The following is a 24,723-nucleotide window of genomic DNA, read 5'->3' as shown; positions in this document are numbered from 1 at the left end:
ATGGAACTAAGAACTCAGTTTTTAAAATTTTCAACCACCGTTGCTCAGCCAGTTGGTATGTCTTTTCGGGGTAGCTAAGTAACCAGATGGGTGTAGTACGAGCATGAAAGAGCACAGGGAACAGAAGAGCAAAACTGCAGTCACTGACCATTGGGGAAGTTAGCTTTTTTTAGGAAGGCAAGTATGATCAGAAAGGGTCTTGATTGCCTTTGAGCCTGAAGGTCAGAGTGTATACATAAGATTCCATTCTGTATAAGAGAAATAAAGAGAAGTTGTACCAGAGAGAAAGTCTTGAATATAGAACAGTTCCCAGTGAGCATGACTTTTAATGTGCAGCTCTACCCTTGAATAGCAGTCACAGAGTACAAATCAGAGTCTTGGAATGAACGTCAGGAATTGTATGAATCCAGAGTATAAAGGATCATCAGTGTGATGTGATGAGGTGGTTATGATTCAACATATCCACTAATGTCCTTATTCTTTGCATTTTGGTGAGTGAACTATAAATCAGCTTTTTGCCTCACATCGTCTTAAAATATAACTTACCTTATATTTTAGCCAGATGCTTTGAATGTGTTGCAGAAGTGAGTATTGATATACTGGACCATTCTTTAGTATCCATGGCTGGAAAATGCAAAAGACTGTCAGCTACTATCACACAGTTTAAAGAAAAAAAAAAAGGAGAGAAAAGAGTGGAAAAGGGTCTTCTGCCCTTCGTTCTGTGTTCTGTTGTTTAAATATTGGAATAAATGGTCCTTGAAATCTAGAAGTTTTAATTAAGAAAACAGACAGCTCATGTTAAATTTACAGATAAGAGTTATGCTTCCTTAAATATTGCCAACTTTATTTTTGTGAGTTTGTTCTGTGACATAATGAGCATCCTGCCTCCTTAAGCAGTTAAGTGTATGTTCTTGTGAACTGACAGGAGAGAAGCTCTTAAGAACTGAGTAGGCTGGTAGAGCAGCTGGTGTGACATTCAAGTGTTCGTGTTGCCTTCAAGCTCCTGAACAGAAGGGGAAAAACACTGTTTTAATTTAGAAATCGCTTTCTTGACTATAGCTGAAATGCTCCAAGCCAGTGAGACTTGAAAATGATAGAACATTTCGTTCTCAAATTTAACTGTAGGTATAATATGTTCTTATATTTGTTGGTAAGCAGCACTGGATTATATAAAATTACTTACTTCTGAGCTTTTCAAAGACTCAGAGGGGTGGGGACGGGTAGGAGAAGGTAGATCTCTGAATCGTAGTTCTCTGTTAAATTTGTTAAAGTTTGATACTTTTAGTTGTTTAAAATCATTTTATGTAAAAAGCAGTGCATCTTCATATTTCTTTGAAGGAAATTATTTGCGGTATTTGTATAATATAATCAGTATATTTGGTATTAAAAATCAAAGTAATAGTTATTTTTAGAGTATGGTCTACTTTCAAATATTCATGCAGATTAAGAATAGCATGATAAAAAACTGTGAATAATTTGTTCATATTGTTGTCGGGAAATTTGGGGTTAAGGTGATAATCCAACAGTTTGTTCCTTAATCCAGTTTCAGGGCATACTTAGTATCTCTAATAGTGGTTGTCAAGACCAGTAGTACCACCATCACCAGAGAAGTTTTTCGAAACATAAATTCTTCTTACGTCCTATCCTAGATCTACTGAACTGGAGTCAGAGATCACCAGCAGTCTGTGGATTAAGGAGCCCCTCAGGTGATTCCTTGCAGGCTGAGGTTTGAGAAGCACTCATGGGTGGTCAGGACAACCTTTCCAGAGACACAGGCATCATTGGTGTTTGGGGCAAGACGGTTCCAACTGATTTGACCAAGCAAAAATATCTATAGTGACCTTGAAGATCCCTGTGTTGGGGATCATTCACATTACAATTTTATCATATATTCTGCTTAATTAAGGACTTTGATGTCATAAACAAATCATCCGTGCTGGAAATGACAGATATCAAAAGAGTAATTGTCTTACAGCCCCAAGGACGGCGGTGAAGCTCCTTTTATCTGAAGTTTTAACAGGAACTGTTCTGCTTTGCGGAGAAGGCAATGGCACCCCACTCCAGTACTCTTGCCTGGAAAATCCCATGGGTGGAGGAGCCTGGTAGGCTGCAGACCCATGGGGTCGCTAGGAGTCAGACATGACTGAGCGACTTCACTTTCACTTTTCCCTTTCATGCACTGGAGAAGGAAATGGCAACCCACTCCAGTATTCTTGCCTGGAGAATCCCAGGGACGGCGGAGCCTGGTGGGCTGCCATCTATGGGGTCGCACAGAGTCGGACACAACTGAAGCGACTTAGCAGTAGCAGTTCTGCTTTAGGCTGACAAAGTTATTTCTTCATAAGCTAAAGACTAAGAGGAATGGGAGCTGTAGTGGGAACTAGGATAAGGAAACTGGGTGTTTTTTTCACACTTTTACTAAGCCAGAGTGCTGTAGTGTGGGTTCATCATTTTAATTGAACAGTGAAATTCTGAGCTATGCAAGGAAAAAAATGAATCTTGTAAATGCACGTGCAAATAAATTTTTGCTGTTACCTACAAACCGATCTCACGCTCGCTAACTGAAAATAGATGGAAACAATTATGGTCAGGATTGCAGTGCCACCCAGTCTCTCTCCACTGATTCCCTTGACAGTTAATTCAAGAAGAGGAACAAGCAGTGAAAAAAGAATTGGCCACCAGAGATGGCACCATGGTGGGAACAGGAGCCAAACATCAGAGAAATGAAGGCAACATTTCAAGAGCGAAGTAGTGGTTAATAATAACAGAGGTTGCCACTAGATCAGATGCTGCTGCTGCTAAGTCGCTTCAGTCGTGTCCGACTCTGTGCGACCCCTTAGACGACAGCTCACCAGGCTCCGCCGTCCCTGGGATTCTCCAGGCAAGAATACTGGAGTGGGTTGCCATTTCCTTCTCCAGTGCATGAAAGGGAAAAGTGAAAGTGAAGTCTCTCAGTCGTATCCGACTCTTAGCGACCCCATGGACTGTAGCCCACCAGGCTCCTCCGTCCATGGGATTTTCCAGGCAAGAGTACTGGAGTAGGGTGCCATTGCCTTCTCTGCTAGGTCAGATAAAAGGGACTAAATGTGTCCATTAGATTTAGGAACAAGAGAGGTAAGTGATCACCTTGAAGAGTTGTTTCAGTGCGGTATAGGAGCAGCAGCTAGATAGAAATGGGGTGATCTGTGAGTTGGAGATGAAACAGAAATGGCAGATTTAAGAGGACGATAGCTAGATGTGGGGTTGAGGATCATCTTACCAGTGGACTTTTATGGGTAAGATTATTTCTTTATTATTTAGATCTATTTGCTAACTTTCTTACCATATTAATCTGGCATCATTTTAGCATGAGTAATCCTGACAGATTATTTCTCAAATAAATACATCATTTCTTCTAGCCTTTGTGAAGTATTGAAACTCAGCATTATTACTTTGCATGGCCCTCAGAGTCTAGCACCTGGTTAAGAACCACTGCTTTGTAGCAGTCATTGTATAATTTACTTGCAAATCTGAATTTACATTGTCTGAAAGAATTTAAAGGAAAGTTTGTGTATTTGCATACCAAACTGGTTTGAAAACTCTTTGAATCTTATGACTTTCTCTTAACAAACTAAACACCTAGCATATTATTTTAAACTTAAGTATAGAAGACTTTGTTTTGCTCTGCTGTCTGAATTGGCATTGATTACTTTTCAAATAGATTTTTAGCTAAGGTTCAAAAAAGAATGTCTCTATTCAGAAAACATTGAGCACCTACTATATTCCTGAGAGTGCTGGGGGTTAAAAATAAATGGCACAAATCCTGCCCTGAGTTCACAGATCATTGAGGAAGACAGAGTGGCAAACAGATCATTGCAGCCATGCGTTAAAAGCTGAACTAGAAGAACAAATCAGCGCCACCACTATTCTCATCTACTGGCTTCCCACACTGAGAGATTTGCTAAAGCGGTCATGCTGAATTTATCACTGGCAGCATCTGTAACTTGCCCTTCCAAGTATTGTATTTAGTCTGTCTCTTAAAGACTCTGGTGGATAAGTAACTTGCTGAGAGGAGTAGGGCTAGTTTTTTTGTCAACACAGACACAGCCATAATATTCATGAATTTTTTGAGACTTATAAATCAGGCCTTGTAGATAGTGCTTATTTTCTGCTTGTCAGTTCTTATGAAACAAATCCTGTTCGGTGGATTTTTTCTCGTATATGCGTATCATTCTTTACACACCTGATGTAAATTACTTTTCTAAACAAGCTTAATATTTTATGCACGTGTGTATGTTTTCTTTAAGCCCCTTAAAATGCGATTAAAGTCAGTTCAGAGTAATATTAAAAGTAAACGGACCCTTGGTTCTTTACAGTGTTTTAATGGAATAATTTGAATATAACAAAATCCTGTAAAAGAAACTTCCCACCACTCATGGTCTTGTGATGTCTGTTCCTTCGAATGTATGATATTAGATCATCTGGTCTTTCCTCCATTACAGTCATATATTACAATAGGTGCTTAACCTCTTCAGCAATTTACAGTGAATTTTTATCATTTCTTATTAAGATTGTTTTAAGTTTTTAAAAACTTCATTTTAGGATATGAGTCAGGTATAATATTTTTTTTTCTGCAGAAGGTGACTATATAAGGAACTTGAAAGAGGGTAGTAGCTCTTGTTTAAGATATGAAGATCAAAGATAAATAAGTTAGGGTTTTTGTCTTTAAATAAATGTTCAGTATGTAGAAAGGATGCTTAGTCACTCAGTCGTGTCCGACACTTTGCCACCCCATCCATGGTCTGTAGCCTGCCAGGCTCCTCTGTCCATGGTTTTTTCAGGCAAGAGTACTGGAATGGATTGCCATTTCCTCTTCAGTTTAATCATAGGTATACAGTCTGCTTCCCTTAGGGAACATTTAAGGTGGGGAGTTTCAGATTGTTCACCCTGGCTGAGAGTTACTGCTGGTATCTGATGGGGTGGGGCAGGGAGGGGCTGGGTGAGGCTGGATTTCTGAATTTATGAAATAGTGCTCACAGTCAATAAAATGCCAATAGGAGCCACAATGAGAAACAGCTATAAAGATACTGTCCCTCTTCTCATAGCTACTACAAAGGAATTTGAATCAATTTTTATGTTTTTTTTTTTCAATTTTTATGTTTTAAAAAAATATGAAAATGGAGGTAACTCTTCTCTTTTAAAAGGCTGCAGTCAAATACTTTTGTCAATCAAATGGTGTGAAACAGCTTAGGTAGTAGTACCCATTTGAGGTACAGTGCCAGTTATTTTCTCCATAGTAGCCTCCGTAGAACTTATGATTTATCCCATGTTTTAAATTTTGATCTTTTTACTCTTCTTTTAATGGTTTTTGTGAGCATTTAATGCTTGCTTTCTTTTGGTTTTTTTTTGGCAGTAGATGATGATGAGTATTTGGTCTCATTGCTATAAAATGAGCCATCGGATTTGACCTTCAACATCCCTTTCAGTTGTTAAATTCTGATTCTTTGTTATGTAATTTTTTTAGCAGAATACTGGCTTTTTAAATTTTGTTCATTGTTGGTATATTGATTTAGAAACTTAAAATTTTTACCATTAAGTGAATGAAAATAGGCTGTCTTTATCTTTAGAGGGCTCCCTGCCAAACCCCAGATCCATAATTTGTGTTCCTATAGAAGGAGTCATGGACTAAGAACCTTTGTAAATACTTTTTTTTTTTACTTTCATGTTTCCTGAGACATGTGATAGATCTGCTGCTGCTGCTAAGTCACATCAGTCATGTCTGACTTGGTGCGACCCCATAGACGGCAGCCCACCAGGCTCCTCTGTCCCTGGGATTCTCCAGGCAAGAACACTGGAGTGGGTTGCCATTGCCTTTTCCAGTGATAGATCTAGTAAATAGAAATTTGACCTAACACTTAAACTACTTGGGTATATGAATGAAAATTTGAAGACATTGAGTTATTTCAGTGTAGATACCTTAAGACAAATGTTGGAATTTTCTTGGGAAAAAATATATGAAATCAGAAGTAACTTAATGTACTAAATTAATTACAGAATCTGTAAGCATTAAAAAATTAAAGACTAAGATTTAGGACTGTAACTTTTTCTGTTAGTTTTGGAATTTCATACGGAGTTGGGAGTGATTTGGAAAAAATCAGAATTACTTGGGAATCTTTAGTTGACTTGAAGGACATGTCACACGAGTGTATGCTGCCTCGGTTCTGTCTCGTCAAAACAAAGATTTGGAGTGACGGACATTAAAGCCCTTGGCGCGTCACAGCTCTCAGGTCTTGGACAGATCATGTTATATAGCTCTTCGACACATCAGTGTTACAGCTCTATTTTATTTGGAAGATAGCAGGAGAATCCATCCGAAGCGTGAGGGCATGCCGACCCAAAGACGCGAAGAGAAGAGAGTGGGGGAGCATGCCAGCACAGGGGAGAGAGAGGGAGAGAGAGTGCGCACGCACTCAAGGGGGGAGGGGGGAGAGCACTTTGGCTCCTCTTTTTATGTTTTTTTCTTCCCCCTGGGCCTGCCCTATGCAAATTGGAGTGTTATTCTACCTGAAGTTCTCAGTCAGGTCCTCGGACCTTCCTTTGTTCCATTTTCGCCGGCTTTTCCCTTCCTTGTCTTTTAGCCACAGCCATGTAGGACTCCTGTTTCCTATTCTAACTACCTAACATTCCCCCCTCAAGAGATGGGAGGCCCAATTCTTTGGGAATAGGGGTGTCGAGGTCTTTCTGGCTACTTCCTGCTGAATTGGAATGGCGAGGGATATTGGGCCTCCCCCTCTTGCTAGTCTCAGGCCTCAGAGTCCTAATGGCAGTGTCCATCTAAGGGTGAGTGATATTTCCATGGTCGGCCATAGTTTTATATCTTTGTTGAACTGACACTGCATGTTGTAGCTTGTTGACCTGAGCAGAGACAAAACAGGTTAGACAATTGATAATACATGGAACAATCATAAGCAGCATCAGTATGGTGTAACAAGGACTAGTAGGGGCATTATCCAATTCTAAATTCCCATAGCCAGGATGGCTCAAGTCCCTCCTTGTTCAGGTATCAGAAGATCTATCTCCTGTTTGTTTTGGAGTATAATCTCTGTCAAGCTGTGTTGGCTCTATAGAGCTATCCTGAGAAATCTTATCCTCAGAAATCAGATTTTGGGGGTGTTCATTAGAATGGCACTCATTGGTAGTCCTGAATAGGTATCTGAGATCTCCCAGGGGCCCACAGGTGTATTGAGTGTCCTCTTCTGTTTTCTTCCACGGCTTGACTCGTGAGTAGTGAATCCAGGAGTCGTGTCCTGGTACCTTGACTGCTGTGGGGGTAGAAAGTATTATAGGGTAGGGGCCCTTCCATGTGGGCTGAAGTTGAGCCTTTGGGGACCCATCTTTCCAGATTTTAATTAGGACTTGAGTCCCTGGAGCATATAGTGGTGACTCCTTAGAATCTTTAGGGTCCTGGTTCAAACCCCACAAGCGTATATCCTGTTGGAATTGCCGAATGGCCATGTTATAAGACTGGAGGGTCTGAACCTCTGGATCTAGGAAGAGGTCATTGACATAAACAAAAGGTCTCCCATATAGCATCTCATAAGGACTAAGACCAACCTGTTCCTTAGGGGCAATACAAGTGCGGAGGAGGGCTATTGGTAAAGCCTCCTTCCATCCCAGGGAGGTCTCCTGGGTTATCTTGGATATCTGGGTTATCGCTGATTTTAAGAATTGATTGGCTTTCTACTTTTCCTGAAGACTGAGGCCTCCAGGCACAATGGAGATAATAAGTAATGCCCAATGCTTTAGAGATCCCTTGGGTGACCTTAGAAGTAAATGATGTCCAATTGTCACTTTGTAATGACCTGGGCAGACCAAATCTTGGAATGATTTCATGGAGCAGTTTTTTGACTGCCTCCTCAGCCTTCTTAGTCTGGGTGGGAAAGCCTTCAACCCATCCTGTGAATGTATCTATCATGACTAATAGGTAACCCTTGAGAAATTGGCATCTGGGTGAAGTCCATCTGCCAGTCCTCTCCTGGATAGGTCCCATGTTGTTGACGGGCTGGGCCAGCTGGGGTCTTTAAGCTCCTTGGGGAAGTTTAATTGGCAAGTGGGACAAGAGGAGACCACTTGCCTTATAGTCGTTTGGAGGCCTGTTCCTCTGAAGGACCTTTCTAGTAATCTTTGGAGGACCTTTTCTCCTAAATGAGTGATGGCCTCCTGAGAATTGAGTCCCTGGGCAAGTCTAGGCGTGACGACCTCCTGGGACCCCTGGGACTAGCAGATCCCCAAGCAGGTTGAGGTGTGACAACCTTTCGAGGACCAGATCCCTAGGCAGGTCAAGGCGTGATGACCTCCTGGGACCCCCAGGCTGGAGTTGGGCGTCCCCAAGATCTCCAGCGTGACCAGTGCTAGGTAGGATTAAGGGGCTTGGGCCCAAACGGCCTGCAGGGCTAACTCCCAAAGTGGCAAACATTATCCCTGGAAGCCCAGTTGCCTTTGAAGGGATGCCAACTGATGGACTTCTAACAGGCGTTGTGTGCCTGTTGCCCACCCTGGTGGGTTCACTGAGAGATGCTGATGTTGCACATGTTGTAGGAAACATGGAAGACAAAAGCCTGAATATCTAGAGGGATTGGATATTATACCGTATTTCCCTCCCAAGGGCCACCTATTTTCTGGTTGTCCCTCCAGAAGATTGTAGAGGCAACATTGTGGGCCCGGATGGGGCTGAGGAAAGGAGCATTAAACAGGAGGGAAGGAGGCAGAGCACAACCTTTGCTAAGAATGACATAGCACAAGGGCATAACGTAAACCAATTAAAATCAATTGGGTCCAAGGTGACAAGTCAAATTCAAGCAAACCTTAATCCCCAATCTGTAAACCCACAGACACACCCAGAGGTGGCAGGACAGCTCTAAGGCACTGTCAAAAGAGGGAGGAGTGGGTGGTTCCTCAATGTTTGGGATGATCCTCCCACTCATTAGCATATGAATTCACCCCATTAACAAAACCTAGCCAGGCCACATTCCATGGCTGGAGCCCTTGCCCTCAGCTATGGCCTACACCCTGAAGAGTGGGCTTCTCTCTGAATCCTGACAAGTCCCGCCTCTTACTTATCGCTTTGTCTCTCGCTGAAGTTTTGCAATAAGACATCAGAGCCTGAGCTTCATGGGTTTTGGCCGGGCTTGAGTCCCAGGAGAGAGCTGAAGGACAGGAGGAAAAAGCAGTGGGAAGAACGTGCCAAGAGATCCCCTTCATAGCCTGCCGGGAAATCTGCTAAGTTCCTGACCTGAGCTCATAGTTTTCATTGGCTTGATCCTTGGCACAGAGAAGAGTAAGGACAGAAGAACCCCCACCTGCTTGGGTAACAGCTACTGGGGCTCAGCAGATAGTGCCTTTGGGACATACCAAAGAGTAGCCTCTCTAGAGTCCCTCAATTGCGCCCACTGCCGCCCATCTGTTTGCGGGGGGTTTGAGGAAACAAGAAACGAGAGATGGTAAAGGAATTAAGATTTTGCTAGGCATGTCCCTCCGGCCATAGGAGCGAGGGCCTCCTACCTTAACCGGAGGTCTTCTGGAATCTGAGACTAAGCTGCGTGAGCTTTCTGCTGAGTTCGGTGTCCCGGGCTCCTGCTGTGCTTGGCCTCCTCCTTGCCGAGGTTGTTTCAGCCGGGTTAAACCCAAGTCGCAGTACCATAGATGTCACGCGAGTGTATGTATGCTCCTCAGTTCTGTCTCGTCACAACAAAGATTTGGAGTGATGGACATTAGAGCCCTCGGTGGGTCACAGCTCTCGGGTCTCGGACAGACCGTATTATAGCTCTTAGATGAATCAGTGTTACAGCTCAGTGTTACAGCTCTATTTTATTTAGAAGATAGCAAGAGAATCCGTCCTCAAAACGTGAGGGCATGAGAAGAGAAGAGAGTAGGGGAGAGCTGATCTTCAAATTAGATGTTATGTTTTATACACTGTATACAAAAAAGAGTAAGTTTTCTCATCTGGGTTATGTTGTCTTTCAACTAATCTTGTCTAAAAGGAATCTTGATTTTTAAAAGCTAAGCAGTTTAGCTTAGCATAACTTTCCTTTTAAGGAAAGTTATGAGCAACCTAGATAGCATATTAAAAAGCAGAGACATTACTTTTTCAACAAAAGTCGTCTAGTCGAGGCTATGGTTTTTCCAGTGGTCATGTATGGATGTGAGAGTTGGACTATAAAGAAAGCTGAATGCCGAAAAATTGATGCTTTTGAACTGTGCTGTTGGAGAAGACTCTTGAGAGTCCCTTGGACTGCAAGAAGATCCAACCAGTCCATCCTAAAGGAGATCAGTCCTTGGTGTTCATTGGAAGGACTGATGTTGAAGCTGAAACTGCAATCCTTTGGCCACCTGATGCTAAGAGCTGACTCATCGGAAAAGACCCTGATGCTGGGAAAGATTGAGGGCAAGAGGAGAAGGGGACGACAGGATGAGGTGGTTGGATGGCATCACCGACTCAATGGACATGGGTTTTGATGGACTCCAGGAGTTGGTGATGGACAGGGAGGCCTGGTGTGCTGCAGTTCATGGGGTCGCAAAGAGTCGGACATAATTGAGCGACTGAACTGAACTGAAGCAGTTTAGGATCACGGGAATGGAGTGCTGAATAGTACATGTATAGTGCATGTATCGGAGAAGGCAATGGCACCCCGCTCCAGTACTCTTGCCTGGAAAATCCCATGGGTGGAGGAGCCTGGTAGGCTGCAGACCCATGGGGTCGCTAGGAGTCGGACATGACTGAGCGACTTCACTTTCACTTTTCCCTTTCATGCATTGGAGAAGGAAATGGCAACCCACTCCAGTATTCTTGCCTGGAGAATCCCAGGGACGGCGGAGCCTGGTGGGCTGCCGTCTATGGGGTCGCACAGAGTCGGACACGACTGAAGCGACTCAGCAGCAGCAGCAGCAGCAGTGCATGTATAAAGCATGCTTACTGCATCAGGACTGATGGTGTTATCTTTTAAAACAGGGATGGACTTTCAAGACGTGTGTGTGTGTGTGTGTGCTTAGTCACTCAGCCATGTCCAACTCTTTGTGACTGCATGGACTGTATAGCCTGCCAGGCTCCTCCGTCCATGGGGAGTCTCCGGGCAAGAACACTGGAGAACTGAGTTGCCATGCCCTCCTCCGGGGGATCTTCCCAACACAGAGATCAAGCCCAGGTCTCCTGCATTGCAGGCAGATTCTTGACTTAGTGAGCCACCAAGGAAGCCCTTCAGGACTCGAGTCATTGCCAAAACAGCATGGGCTGTCTTCAAGTATTAAACTCTCCTCCATACATTCTTTCAGTATAGCTTCATCAACTCCAAGGGTAGAGAGTCTAATTGACCAAGGGACCCTTTATTGGTCAGAGTTCTCCATCTCCAGAGAAAAGAAAGAACCAATGGGAAATCTACCCGTATAGTGATTTATCAGGAGGAATTTGCTCAGGCAGTTATGGTGACTGAGAAGTCCCACAATCTGCCATCTACAAAGGAAAGACTCAGGGAATCTTGTGGTTTCATTCAGTTTGAAGGCCTGCGAGCCAAGGAAGTCGATGGGTAATTCCCAGCCTGAGGGCCGAAGACTGGACAGTCAAGCAGGGAGTGGGGTACGATTCACCATTTTATGTCTTGTTTGGGTGCTCGCTGGATCGGATGATGCCCACCTACATCGCAGAGAGCGGTCCGCTTTACTTGGTCTACTCATTTGCATGCTGATCTCATCCAGAAACACTCCTGTAAGCGTTCCCATAAATCACGTTTGGCCAAATATCTGAGCACCATGTGATCCAGTCAAGTTGACGTAAAATTAATAACGGTTACAGATCCATTCCAATTTGGGATAACTTGTTACTAATAAGTTCTGCCTCAGCCAAAAATCTACCTCTCTGTAACTTTCTTTCATTTCATACTAGTTGTGCCCTCCACTGCTCCACAGACTGTATCTCGTCACTATTCTACACTGTAAATCTTCAAATGTTTTATGCTGTCACTTATATGAGAAATCTACAGTTCAACACAAATGAACATGTCTATGAAACCAATAGACTCACAGACATAGCAAACAGACTTGTGGTTGCCTACACACAAGTGGAAGAAGGGAGAGGGAGAGGAGGATTTGGAGTCTGGGGTCAGCAGATGTAAACTATTATACATAGGATGGATAAGCAACAAGGTCCTACTGGGTAGGACAGGGAACTTTATTCAGTATCCTGTGATAAAACAATGGAAATGAATATGAAAAAGAATATGTATAACTAATTCCCTTTGCCATATAGCAGAAATTAACCCAACACTGTAAATCAACCATACTTCAGTGAAAATTTTTTAAAAATTTCAAATGTTTGAAGACAGCCATCTTGAGATAGTCCTCCCCTAGACTAAATTCTTTCCATGTCTGTAATGGACTGGTTTTCTGACATCTTCAGCATTCTCTTTATTATTTTTTTACACTGTGCATCTCATGGTAATTCATTCCTGACCAATGCAAAATCTAGTTGGCCTGTTGTCTATAATACACATAAAAGTTGGTGCCTCTCTTTTGTTGATTAGTCTTTTGGATGTATTCAGTCATCATATGCTTTATCTGTAGAGCAGAGCCTCACCTATATTAGACTTATCAGAATTCTCTGTTTATTTGGTTTAGAAATCTTAATAAAAATTTGTTTATTGTTGTTGAGTTGCTAAGTCATAGCCAACTCTTTTGTGACTGTATGGACAGTAGCCGACCAGGTTCCTCTGTCCATGGGATTTCTCAGGCAAGAATACTGGAATGGGTTACCATTTCCTTCTCCAAGGGGTCTTTCTGACCCAGGGGTTGAACTGCATCTCATGCATTAGCAGGCAGATTCTTTACCACTCAGCCACCAGGGAAGCCCAACAATAAAAATAGCTAACATGCATTTACAATTTACTGTGTGCCGGGCTAAGTTCACATTGTTTTATGTATAGTCACACATTTAGGGAGGTGTGTTATGTTGTATCTGTGTTGTGTGATCCTGTAACATTATAAATGTGTTTGTTCAAGGCAAAGTAGAAAGGATCTGTTCACTCCGTTGGTTCGTTTTTATACTCCTGTCGTTGCTGTCTAAGACAGCTTGGGAATGGGAGGAGAAAGCACTTACATCATGTTAAATTAACATCAAGCCAGTGCTTTGAGTAAACTGAACCTTTGTCTTTGAATGTATACTGTTGGGTTTCTTGTATGTCATATTTGTACGGTTATGTTTTTGAAATTAAATGTAAGCAATCATACCTTTGTACTAATTAGAGTTAACTTCCCATTCCCACCTGTCTTTCCAGATTCTGTCATCTGATATCTTGCTGAGTTACCTAGCTTCAAGTCATCTATGGATTGTAGAAATATAACTGCTGTGTTTTCACATCACTAATAGCAGTTTAGAACAGTTGGGAATTTGGAACCCAATAATGCATTAAATAACACCTTTCAGGTTGTTCCTCTTATGCTAATACACTTAGTTATAGTAGCATATATCTTCTTGCCTGCAGGAATCTTCATGTTACTGTATAATATTAATAATCACTTTTAGAGTTCAGTGGTTCATCCAACTCCATATTTCATCACCAAATTTATTTAACTGTCCAGCTGTTTCTTTTAGTTTTTCTAATGTGTGATATTTTTGTTGTCCTCATCATTGTTGAGTCTAAATAATATCCATACAGCCATTCCATGATCCAGAGTCGGGTGACCTTGTGAAAGAAAGTATTGATTTGTAACATTAACAAAACTGTCTCTTTATGACCTTCACTCAGTGCTAAGACTTCATAGTCATCCTTTTGTTTTCTTTTGGGGTCCTGCCTGCCCATTCCCAGTAAAGCTTATGTGTCAGTTGGAATCCATCTCATTCTTTTTGAAGACTGTAGCTATTTTTGCCCAGCTCTAGTCTTAAACCATCTGTCTTTTTATGTAATAGCTCAAAGATTACCAACAGTGCTTGGATCAGAGACATCATCTAGGGATTCTGGGATAAATTATGTATGGAGATAGGTGTTTTCTTTAAAACCCCCCTCTTGTGGAGCCTCAGCTTCCAAGATTTCTTCTTGAACTTTTCAAATGGAAGATCAGAATCTCTTCATGAACAATGAGAAGCAAAGGCAATGTTTTACTTTCTGTTATATCTCAGTCCTAAATAGTGTCTCTCTCTCCTGATTGTCATGGTGTAGCTAACAATAAAGAGCAAAGCTTTTTTGTTGTCCTTGGCGTTTTTGTCTGTTTACTGGTTAGGTGACTAGAAGAGTGAATAGTAGGGAGAGAGGAAAATAGAAGAGATTATAGACAATCTAGAAATAGACAACAGTTCGATTTATGGTTTGTGGGTTAATTAGTAGTTCAGATAGTCCACTTTGGGAAAACGGTTCATTTGCATTTGGTAGTTTTCTCTGGACTTCTCTTTCTTTAAACATTAGGGGGAACTGAACATGGTGATCATGTACTTATCAAAGCCCTTCAGATTGCAAAGTGATAGAAAAACCCCCAAAAGGAGTTTATTGACAAATAATGAAAAGATGATAGTTAGGACAGACTCTAGGTATTGATTGACACAAGAGCCCAAATGATCCAGCGCTCCCTCCCCTTCCTTTTAGACGTGTTCTCAGAGGCTTTCCACATCTCGGTCTTAAGTTCGGTAAGAAGAAACAAGTCTGTATTCCAGAGTCACAGCAGAAGCCCCATTGCCACCTGTTGGCCTTGGTGGAGTCACATGCACGTGACTGAACCCATCATCCTTACGGTCAGGGCAGTATCTGGGTATGAGGATGGACCATTGAGAGTTGGGGAAGGGCAGAGGTAGCAGATAACAAATACCACTCTAATGTCTATTGAATTCTCATTTTTTCATATAAATTGGTACATCTGGTGGTGTTTGTTTAACCTACAAAAATTTCCATTTCAATCTGATAAACATAAAGACTTAAAGCAGAGACAGATAGTATAAGAAACATGACTTTTGATTTGCAAATAGAGGTTTCAGATTCTAGCTCTGTTATATATCCGTATTGTTGAGAAATTTAAGGGCCACCCAGTAAATAACACCCTTCTCTCCAGCTTGAATTCTGTCAAGAGAAAAGGCAAATATCGGCACATAGGAATAAAAATACTAGTTTTATTATAACTGACAAAAACTGAAATGAATGACTTAGGTTTTGTGTGATAACTGAGATTTCTGGTATTGAACCCAGAACTAAACAGTTACTTACCTCCACCCCAGACATTTTGAAGGATGATAGGATATTTTACCTGGGGGTCTGCCCCTAATAATTCAGACCAGAGTGCATGAGTCTTGCAGACATCTTGTTTACAAAGAAGGCAAGGAGGTGAGGAAGCTCCTTGTTGTCTGAAAATCAGTCAAGCAGTTCGTTTCAGCTCGATGGTGATGGATGGGGTAGGAGGCCAGAGCTTGTTGAGGAAAATTTCTCTTTCTGGAAACCGGAGGAATGGTGACATACATGCTTCCAACACATAGACTAATGAATCTTAATTGTTTATTTCTTAAATAAATAATAATGATTTACTTTAGAATGGGTGTGATGTTCAGATGCCAAGAAATTTTAGGTAGGAAAACTCAGAGATTGTAAAATAACCACCCTCTCCAGTTTTTGAAGTTGAGTTATTATAATAATTGATGTGTGAGTATGAACCCACTTTGCCTAGGGGATGAGTAAAATTAGTAATAATTGGGCAAGCATAAGGATTTGTGAAGTGGGTGGAAGCAGACAACGAAAGAAAATAACTATCACATCCTTGTAAATTTAAACCAAGGCAAGCGAACTTTTCCTTCACCAGCCATCCTTAACCAGCGGGTAAAAATTCAACGTTTTTGTCCGTTGTCCTGTCCAGTGGTTCTCACATTGTGCTCTCTGAGCTGGTAATGTTGGTGTCACCTGAGAATTTGTTAGAAAAAGAAATTGTGGAGCCCACCCTAACTGTGCTGAAACTCTGGAAGTGGGGCTGGCAATCTGTAGTTTAACAAGTCTAGTTTAACAAGTCCTTGGTGGATATTGAACTGTGAGAAACACATACCGCAGTTTGCAAACATCCCTGTAACAATTCCATAACTGAAGATTAATTGCACTTGCAAGTAATCTTTTCTAGTTCCTCATCATTAATGAAAGTGAAAGTCGCTCAGTCGTGTCTGACTCTTTGCAACCCCATGGACTATACAGTCTGTGGAATTCTGCAGGCCAGAACACTGGAGTGGGTAGCCTTTTCCTTCTCCAGGGGATCTTCGCGACCCAGGGATTGAACCCTGGTTTCCTGCATTGCAGGTGGATTCTTTACCAGCTGAGCCACAAGGGAAGCCCAGTCATTAAGCATTTATTAAATATGGGCTTCCCTTGTGGCTCAGTTGGTAAAGAATCCGCCTGCAGTGCAGGAGACCTGGGTTTGATCCCTGGGTTGGGAAGATCCCCTGGAGAAGGAAATGACTACCCACTCCAGTACCCTTGCCTGGAAAATCTCACAGATGGAGGAGCCCGGTGGGCTGCTGTCCATGGGGTTGCAAAGAGTTGGACATGACTGAGCGGCTAACGCTTACTTCCTTGAATATGGGGCATTCTGGGGAGCAAAAGAAATTGAGTAGGTAAAATTGAGCTTAGTCTTGAATGCCCAACAGATATTAAGACTGTATTTTCATCCTATAGGTTTAGATAGAGTGGCATGATGGTTATTTAAAAGACTAAATATAGCCTCAAAATGTAGAAGGGATTGACTATAGGAGATAACAGAATGAGAAAGAAAGTAGAGGGTGATGATTATAATCTGTGTAGGGCGCTTGAAGATGGGGGAGAAAGGGGATGTACAGAAGAGGCTTTTCAAAGGAACGATTAACTGAGCTCAGTTAACTCACTGAAGCTGAGGTGGATAGAATCAAAGATGATTTAAGGGTTGAAGCCCAGATGGTTAAGATAATGATAGTTGGGAAGGAGCTTTCTAATTAGGGAATAAGATGAATCCATTGTCAGGCGTGTTAACTTTGTGGCCATAGTTTAAAAGGACATATATTGAGAAGGAAAAGTTAAGAGCTTGTTGTTAGTTGGTTGAGAGTAAGAGAACTTGAAAGTACCTTTGTCCCTTGGTATTGGCAGGAGGTTGGTTCTAGGCCCAAACGGCCCCCCAACCCCCCAATACCAAAATCTGCAGATGCTCGTGTGTGCTGTCTATCCGTGGGCTCCACTTTTGCCCATTCAACCAACCAGTATTGTGAAGAAAATGACAGTAATGCATTCATTCATTCTTGAAATGCTTCCTGAATGTCCTCCATGGGTCTGGCACAGTTCTAGGTTCTCAGGATATAAAAATGGACCAATCCGTGCCCAGCCTTTGGAACTAATGTTGTGGTTGGAGGGAGACAGCAAATAAGTAAATAAATGAACAAGATAATTTCAGGGAATACTAAGGGCCAGCAAAGAAAATAGAGTAACAGTGAAGAGTGACTAAGGGGTAGAGGATTTCTTTAGGTAGCTAGTCAGTGAAGACCCGAGTTGGCAACATGTGACAGAAATCAGTTGAAAAATGTGAAACAGGTGAAAGATAGTTTTAGGAAGTCAAGAGGTGCTGGCATCACAGAGTGGCCAAGGAGAACTGCAGGAAAGCATGTGAGAAGGTTCCTGGTGCTTTTTGCCTTTTCAGGCACTCTTGTATATGAAAGGTTTGGAGAGAGAGGAAAGTGTGTATTTGAAGGAACATGAGCATAGAGGCATCCTAGGTCATTCATGTCAGGCATTTGTTGGCTGTGTAGAAACTCCTCAATTTATCTGAGGCCTATTCTTCTCAGTAGAGTAAGGAGTAATAACACCTCATGGGATTAAATTGTGATGATTAAGTGAGAGAATGAATTTAAAGCAGCTAACGTAGTGCTCACAACATGTGCTTAATGATAATTATTAATCTCGATAGGTCATGTGAAATACAGTTTTATTTAATGATGGTGAAATATCATGTCTCTTGATACACAGTTTTATTTAGAAGTTATACTTTGAACTTTCATCATGCAAAACATTTTAAGGGGTGCGAGACTATTATTTTTGCAGTTAAATGATATATTTTGATTAGGTATCTGATGACACTTAAAGTATGCCTATATGCATAACACTCTCAGATGGATTTTACTCACTTTAAATATTTTCTTCTTACAGATATGTACCTTTCATGACTGATAGGAAGAAACTAGTCATGGGCCAAAGGTCAAGATACTTCCCTGGGAAATGCTGCTGATGCTCCTTTACAAAGTCATACAATGAATGTTTGGTTTAAGAAAGATTTTCCTGTTTAAGAGATTTTCATCTTGGAAATACATCAAGTGAAAATCGTAGAGTCTTTTGGGAAACATTTTCCTCCTAATAAATTATACCTGTAATGGGCGACATGGCAAACAACTCGGTTGCATATAGTGGAGTAAAAAACTCTTTGAAGGAAGCTAATCATGATGGAGACTTTGGAATTACACTCGCAGAGCTGCGGGCCCTCATGGAGCTCAGGTCCACAGATGCATTACGGAAAATACAGGAAAGCTATGGAGACGTCTATGGAATCTGCGCCAGGTTAAAAACATCTCCCAATGAAGGTGAGCTGTATTACACTCCTTTTTAGTACTTTGTTCAGCAAGTACTGTGATTGGCTCATAAAGAAGCTTGCTTAGATCGTCTTAGCTGTTGTTTGATGATGCCATACTTTTATTGACATTTAAGATGGGCTAGCTATCAGATTGGTGTAAAGTAACTTTAGATCAAAAAATAGTATTGCACGGTAATTTATTTTAAGTTGGTGGGAGGAAGGATTTTGTGCTGTCACACATGTTGCTGCTTGTTTATTAAAGAGCATGGTCATCTTTCCACTTGAGCTTTGGAGGGTGGAACCAGGCTTGGTAGTTCCCAGGAGATTCTGTGGAAATAAACCCTGCTCACTATCCTTCATTTTGCCAGGCAGCTTAAAATAGTTTTCACTGCCTGTAGCTGACTGAGTTGTTGTGTGTTTCTTTAAAAAAAAACCTAAAACTTTAGCAGTTTGTTCAGAAGGTACCAGAGCAAATGGAGTAGATTAGATGGCAATTTTTTATTTAGCAGACATTTCCTTTGATTAAAAATAGTTTTCAGTCTTAGAATTATATCCAATTTCCCTGTGTTCAAAGAAGTCTTTGGTTTCATAATTCTTGATTTGTAGTAAATTTCTTTTTGAGAAGCAGAAGAATTCATTATAACTTCATTACATTATGATCTTTGAAATGTTTTCAAAGGATGACCTTTTTTTATACATTGATCCTATTAAACATGAAATTAAGGTTAGGGAATTTCAGGAAGGCATTTCTACACACTGCAAAGGAAGCAGCAGGCAAATATATGAAGGTGAGTGTGTGGTGGTTACAGTTTATTTTAGTAAGAATAGGTGGTTAGTAATGTTAAAAGTTTAAGGGATATTAGTATATATCCTTTATATCTATATGTAGAAAGGACTATGTGTCCAAAGCCAGTTCTAGAGAAATCATTTTTCCGGAAGCATCTTATGCCATGCCACTACTTGTGATAAATTTTGGGGTAATAGCAAAAAGTTATTTCCAAAATTGTTAAAGAATTTTAAATCATACCAAAAGATTCTTTGAAACCTTTATATAATTCTATGTGAACTGCTCATTGTTTTAATGATGGGTAGTTACTTTAATTTTTCTGAGGAAGCTGATGTCAGTATTCCCATTTCCTTAAAGGGCTTCCTCAGGTCACTTGGAGTATGTTCTCTTTTCTGTAAAGTCTTCCAGATGGTCTGGATCTTTTCCTCAAGTCAGAACCACTGGAAACATGGACTTGTCAGTTACACCTTAAATATGCTGTGCCATTTTAAGAGCTGCTTCAAGGAATCAGGAACAGACACGTGGACTTGAATCGATATAATATGACAAAATTCGGAGCTTGTTCATTATGCAAGTCGTACTTTAAAGTTTTAGCTAACTTCATATGACTTTAGAGATTTGTACATTCCTTATGCTATTCTCAGTTGGTAGATTCAGTAATTCACCATCTCTACTTAACTACATTTAATCTAAAACCTAATCATTGTATGTTTCAGTATCACCAAATTGATCGAAAGCATTAACATTTTAAAAAAACCCTCAATATAACTGAAAGTGATACTGAACTTTACTTTGAAACTTGCCCTTAACTGCGCTCCCCCAACCATAGCTCTGTGTTTCCCTGCTATTAGTTAATCAGAACTTTTGCTTCTCACAACTAAAAATCCCTCCATGGTGTGTTCTTATTTTTAATGGACTTAGTTTCTGTTTAGTTTGCACTCCCAATTTCTTTTCTTCCCTTATTTCAGGCAGTGTTCCTTACATTGATTTTGGTTTAATTAGTGAAGTTTCTTAAATTAACTGAAAAGTTACACCTAATACATTAGTTTCTAAATTTAGAGGAAGGGAATGATTATGGACCCTTTTACGACGTGGTAGAAGTTGTGGATAATCTGTAGAAATATTCAACACTGAAAATTGCATATGTTTTATTGCTGTTTTGTGCTATTAAACAAGTGAATGCCGTTTCCCCCTCGTTTACTAAAAAACTCTTGCTCATCTTTCTCCTAGTATAGTGAATTTAAAATTGTCAAAATCTGTACAAACTTTTGTCTTCTACTCTTTATATATAGCTTGTCGTTGTGAAATATTCTTTTAAAGAATTTTGTAAGCATTATATTTGTATTTACACACCTTATAAAAAATATAAACAACAGCAGTTTTCACGGGAATGTCGTTTCCAAAGGAATAGTTCTAGTTTAATTTAGAAATAATTCACTCAGAAAGCTAATGAATATTTTGTCACTGATCAACTAGGCAAGTGATAACAAGTGACTCATCATTGGGGAGGTTTTATGCCCAAGTAAAATGATCTAGACAATAAGTAGCCTTTTTTAGTATGATCTGCTTATAGTCATGGAAAGTGAGATAGAAATACGATTCTTTCAGCGTACAGGAATTTTGTTTAGGTAAAACTGATGTTTATCTGTCCCTTTAGTTTTCATTCATTAATTTCTTCATTGACACATACAGTCTTTCATCAGATCTAGGTCATTGTCATATATTTTATATATCCCTAAAAAAAGAATTAGTGTTGGGAGTTGTAAGTGTTTAATTAAATTACATTCCAATTTCAGAGATGTTAATACAAGGTAAGAATATGTGTGTTTTAGAATTGATTTATTGTGTTTATTGGATATCTTCTATCTGATTGTCACTTTTCTAGGCTCTGGGCATGTGCATGCATGCTAAGTCGCTTCAGTCTTGTCAAACTCTTTGTGACACTGTGGACTGTAGCTGGCCAGACTCCTCTGTGCATGGGATTCTCCAGGCAAGAATACTGGAGTGGGTTGCTGTTTCTTTCTCCAGGGGATCTTCCCAACTCAGGGATGGAACCAGTATGGTTCTTTACCACTGGCACTACCTGGGAAGCCCTCTAGGCATACATCAATGAATAAAACAAAACTGCTTGCCTTATTTTTCCATGTGGGAGACAAGTTCACAGGACAAATAAATGAGATGTGGGGGAAAAAAAAATGAGATGTGTGGTATGTTAGTGACATATGCCTAAGAGAAAAATGGAGAAGAAAAATCAGAAATAGTAGGGATGTAGATCTTAGATTGCTCTAAAGTCTGGAGGAACAGTTTAAGATGTTGAGAACAACACAGTGCTTTTTGTGCTACATTGGTAGTTATCACTTAGAAATATTAACTTATCCTCACAACTACCCTATCCAATTTACAGCCCAAGAACCCATAGCACAGAAAGGTTAAGCAACTTTGCTGAAGTCTTACAGCCTATAAGGACTCAAACCTAGACATTATAGCTACAGAGAACATGCTTTTAACTGCTGTAGTATACTGCCTGTTATAAAAGCTCATCTCATTCAGCGTGCAAAAGAGTTGAGATACTGAGAATGGAGTATCTGTATTCTCTCTTCCCAATAGTATTTTTTTGGTGACAAGAATTACATAATGAAAAAAAAAAATGGGGGTTTATCAGTCAGTGTTTAAAATATGCCCTACTTAGGAAGTTGTATTTCTGTGCTTTCTCATTTGGCCTGCTAACTCACTGCTTGTTTTCTAGCAGACTAGTACTGGACTCAATTTGAACCTTACCGTTCATGTACTGATCAATAGGAAATGTTTGAAGCCAGATGTGATTTTCATATTAAAAACTTCCTCAGTTCAGTTCAGTTCAGTGGCTCAGTTGTGTCCAACTCTTTGCGACCCCATAGACTAGTGGTTCTGATGGATCATCTCCACTCTTAAAGGAATTAGAACTGTAAATTTCAAGGTAAACTGGAATCGTGACTTATTCATATTTTTAGTTTAATCTGTTACCAAGCACCTAGCTTACAGTCTCTAGACTCCAAGAAAGTACTTTTATGCCAAAACAACCTTGTAACAAAATAACCTAACTGTATAAAATTGTCATTACAGTTTTATTGTTCTGTATCATTACTGTTTCCTTACACTTTCTCATTTCCTATTCTAAACCTTCTCTCATGATCTTTTTATTTTTACACTAGCTTTTGGTGTCTTTTCCATTTTAATATGTTCCTTGTGTTATTTATAGTGTTATTTTTTATTGGATGGTAGAATAGACTCTAATAGGAAGATTTACAGAATGCAGATCTCAGCCCTTGGTATCATTTCTTATTCGTAGCACTGTATTAAGCAAAGGATAAAAATAAATTCATAAAAATCAGACAGGTACTGAATGGTGTTCTGTAAGAGGCATGGCTTTGTGGATTTATAAAGGGTAGGAAAGCAAAAAGAGACACCAAGCTTTCGAGGTGGTAGTTGCTAAAATTAGAAGAGAATAAAGGGGGGAAAAAAGGAAATAAGGAGAGGAAACAGTGGTAGAAAGAAACAAAGGCAGCGTATGGTAGGAAGCAGGATAGTCAACAGCAGTTGTCCCTGGCTGACTGATGTCTCCATAATGTTTCAGATGGCAGTTTCTGTTTGCACTTGCTGGTAATAAGGCTGTTGGTAATGTGCTTTGGCCATGTCTTCATGATGTAATATAGCAAAACGAGCATTCACACATGGAAATGTATGTTAACTCTCTAAAGAAGTCAGCCTTTGCCCAGGATAAATCATTATTGACTTACAGGCTGCTGCAGGAACAGTGATTCTCTGATGTATATGTTTGATGATACCAGTTGGCACAGCCATTTTAGGCATTCGACAAGGATTTGCATGGTGGTGATATGCCAGCCACGTATGTTCTAATACTTGTATACAGTTACCAAGTGAGGGTGTTCTATTGATGATTCTGTGTGACCTTGTCCTAGAAATTTATCCCTGCTATGATAATTGCATACCCCAATTAAAAAATATAGAGAATTATACATTTAATACTTGCTCTGGTTACCAGTTTTCATTGCTTATGAGTTTGTTGAAGATAATTGTAATACTGACTCCTTCTCAAATCTTGTAGCACATATATTATTTTGTAAAGTTGTACTCGATAGAGTCTGAAGCAGCATCACTTTGTTCGTTTTTTCAGGTTCAATTTTTGAATGTAAGATTTCCTTCTCAAAGCCATCTCTTCTGCTTTCATAACATTATACTCTCGAGGTTTGCTTTTTCCTGTCTGACTGGTTTCATCCGCCTCCTGCGCTTTCCTTTCCATGTTGGCAGGCCTTGGGTTTCCGATCATGGGGCACTCGCCTCTTCATTTCTGCCCTCTCCCTGGCTGATGCTCTCCACTTCTAAGACTTCCCATCTGACTCCGACATCTGTGGCTCCAGTCCAGGCTTTTCTCGCAGGCTTTGGGGCCAAAAGCTTAACTGCTAGTAGACATCTTCATTTTCCCAGCCTCTCCAGACTTTCCCTTCGGAAAGCACACTTCCCCTTTCCCCCATCTCTGATGAAACTGTCACCCACCTTGCTAGGTAGACTTGACTTTGATAGAAGTCTTTCACCTATTCTTATTCATTGGGTCGACAAGACATGGAAATTCCATGACTCCTGCCTCTTAACTCAAGGGTATCTGCTTCTCTACCTCCCCATCACCCTGGTTGAGGCTGCTGTCTTTTTCTTGCATAATTCAGGTAACAACATACTAATGGGTGTTTTTTCCTGTCTCCCTTCACACTGCCTGTCACTTTCCTGCTGAAAGCTGGTAGAGGTTTTGCACTTGCTCTTAGAAGGAAGTTCAGACTTCTCACTTAGGTTAATAGATTTCTTTGGGGTCTGGCTCCTCCTTACTTCATCTCATCTCTTGTCTCCTCCTCAGTGTTTGAGGCATAGCAAAATGTTCAGTTTTCTGAAATACTGTTGTGCCAAGCTCATTCTTATTCCTGGTCTTGTGATCTCTTCACCTTAAACATGCTACCTCACCCTTCCTGTGACTGTCTCTTAATCATTCCTGAGATCTCAGGTTTGGTATCTTACATTTCCCTTATCCACCCCAACTCCCTAAATTTGAATTCCAGTTCCTTTTGCTGGCTTCTGTTAACATCCTCACCACCCCCATCATTAGTACTTAACACTCTGGGTTGTGATTAACTGATTGCTTGTCGGTCTGCCCCACCAAACTGCGAGTTTCTTGAAGGCAAGTGCCAGAGAAAGGCATCCCGTCTGACTCATTTCCCTTTGTATGTTTGTGCCTCTCCTTATCTGGCCTGCGGTTGGCATTCAGGAACAAAGCCTGAGTTTGACTTCAGATAGTGATTCACTTAAATTTGAGGGGAGTC

The 24,723-nt window shown here is 40.7% G+C and overlaps 1 protein-coding gene across 14 annotated transcripts in view; it reads left to right on the top strand.

The window, feature by feature from the left end:
- The window catches only part of ATP2B1 (ATPase plasma membrane Ca2+ transporting 1), a 135,605-nt gene that overhangs the window by 46,413 nt on the left and 64,469 nt on the right, over positions 1–24,723 (top strand). For all 14 annotated transcript variants that reach the window (XM_081594148.1, XM_081594144.1, XM_081594138.1 and 11 more), the window contains exon 2: positions 18,153–18,580. In XM_081594148.1, coding sequence (XP_081450274.1) covers positions 18,373–18,580 — 208 coding nt within the window. In that variant the 5' untranslated portion in view covers positions 18,153–18,372. The remainder of the gene's footprint in view (positions 1–18,152; positions 18,581–24,723) is intronic.

Source organism: Giraffa tippelskirchi, chromosome 4 (assembly GCF_054371585.1).
Source record: "Giraffa tippelskirchi isolate mGirTip1 chromosome 4, T2T-mGirTip1v1.2.pri, whole genome shotgun sequence".
NCBI classification, from domain to species: Eukaryota; Metazoa; Chordata; class Mammalia; order Artiodactyla; family Giraffidae; genus Giraffa; species Giraffa tippelskirchi.
The sequence above is the reverse complement of the archived record's forward strand: the minus strand, read 5'-3'. Positions and strand labels throughout refer to the sequence as shown.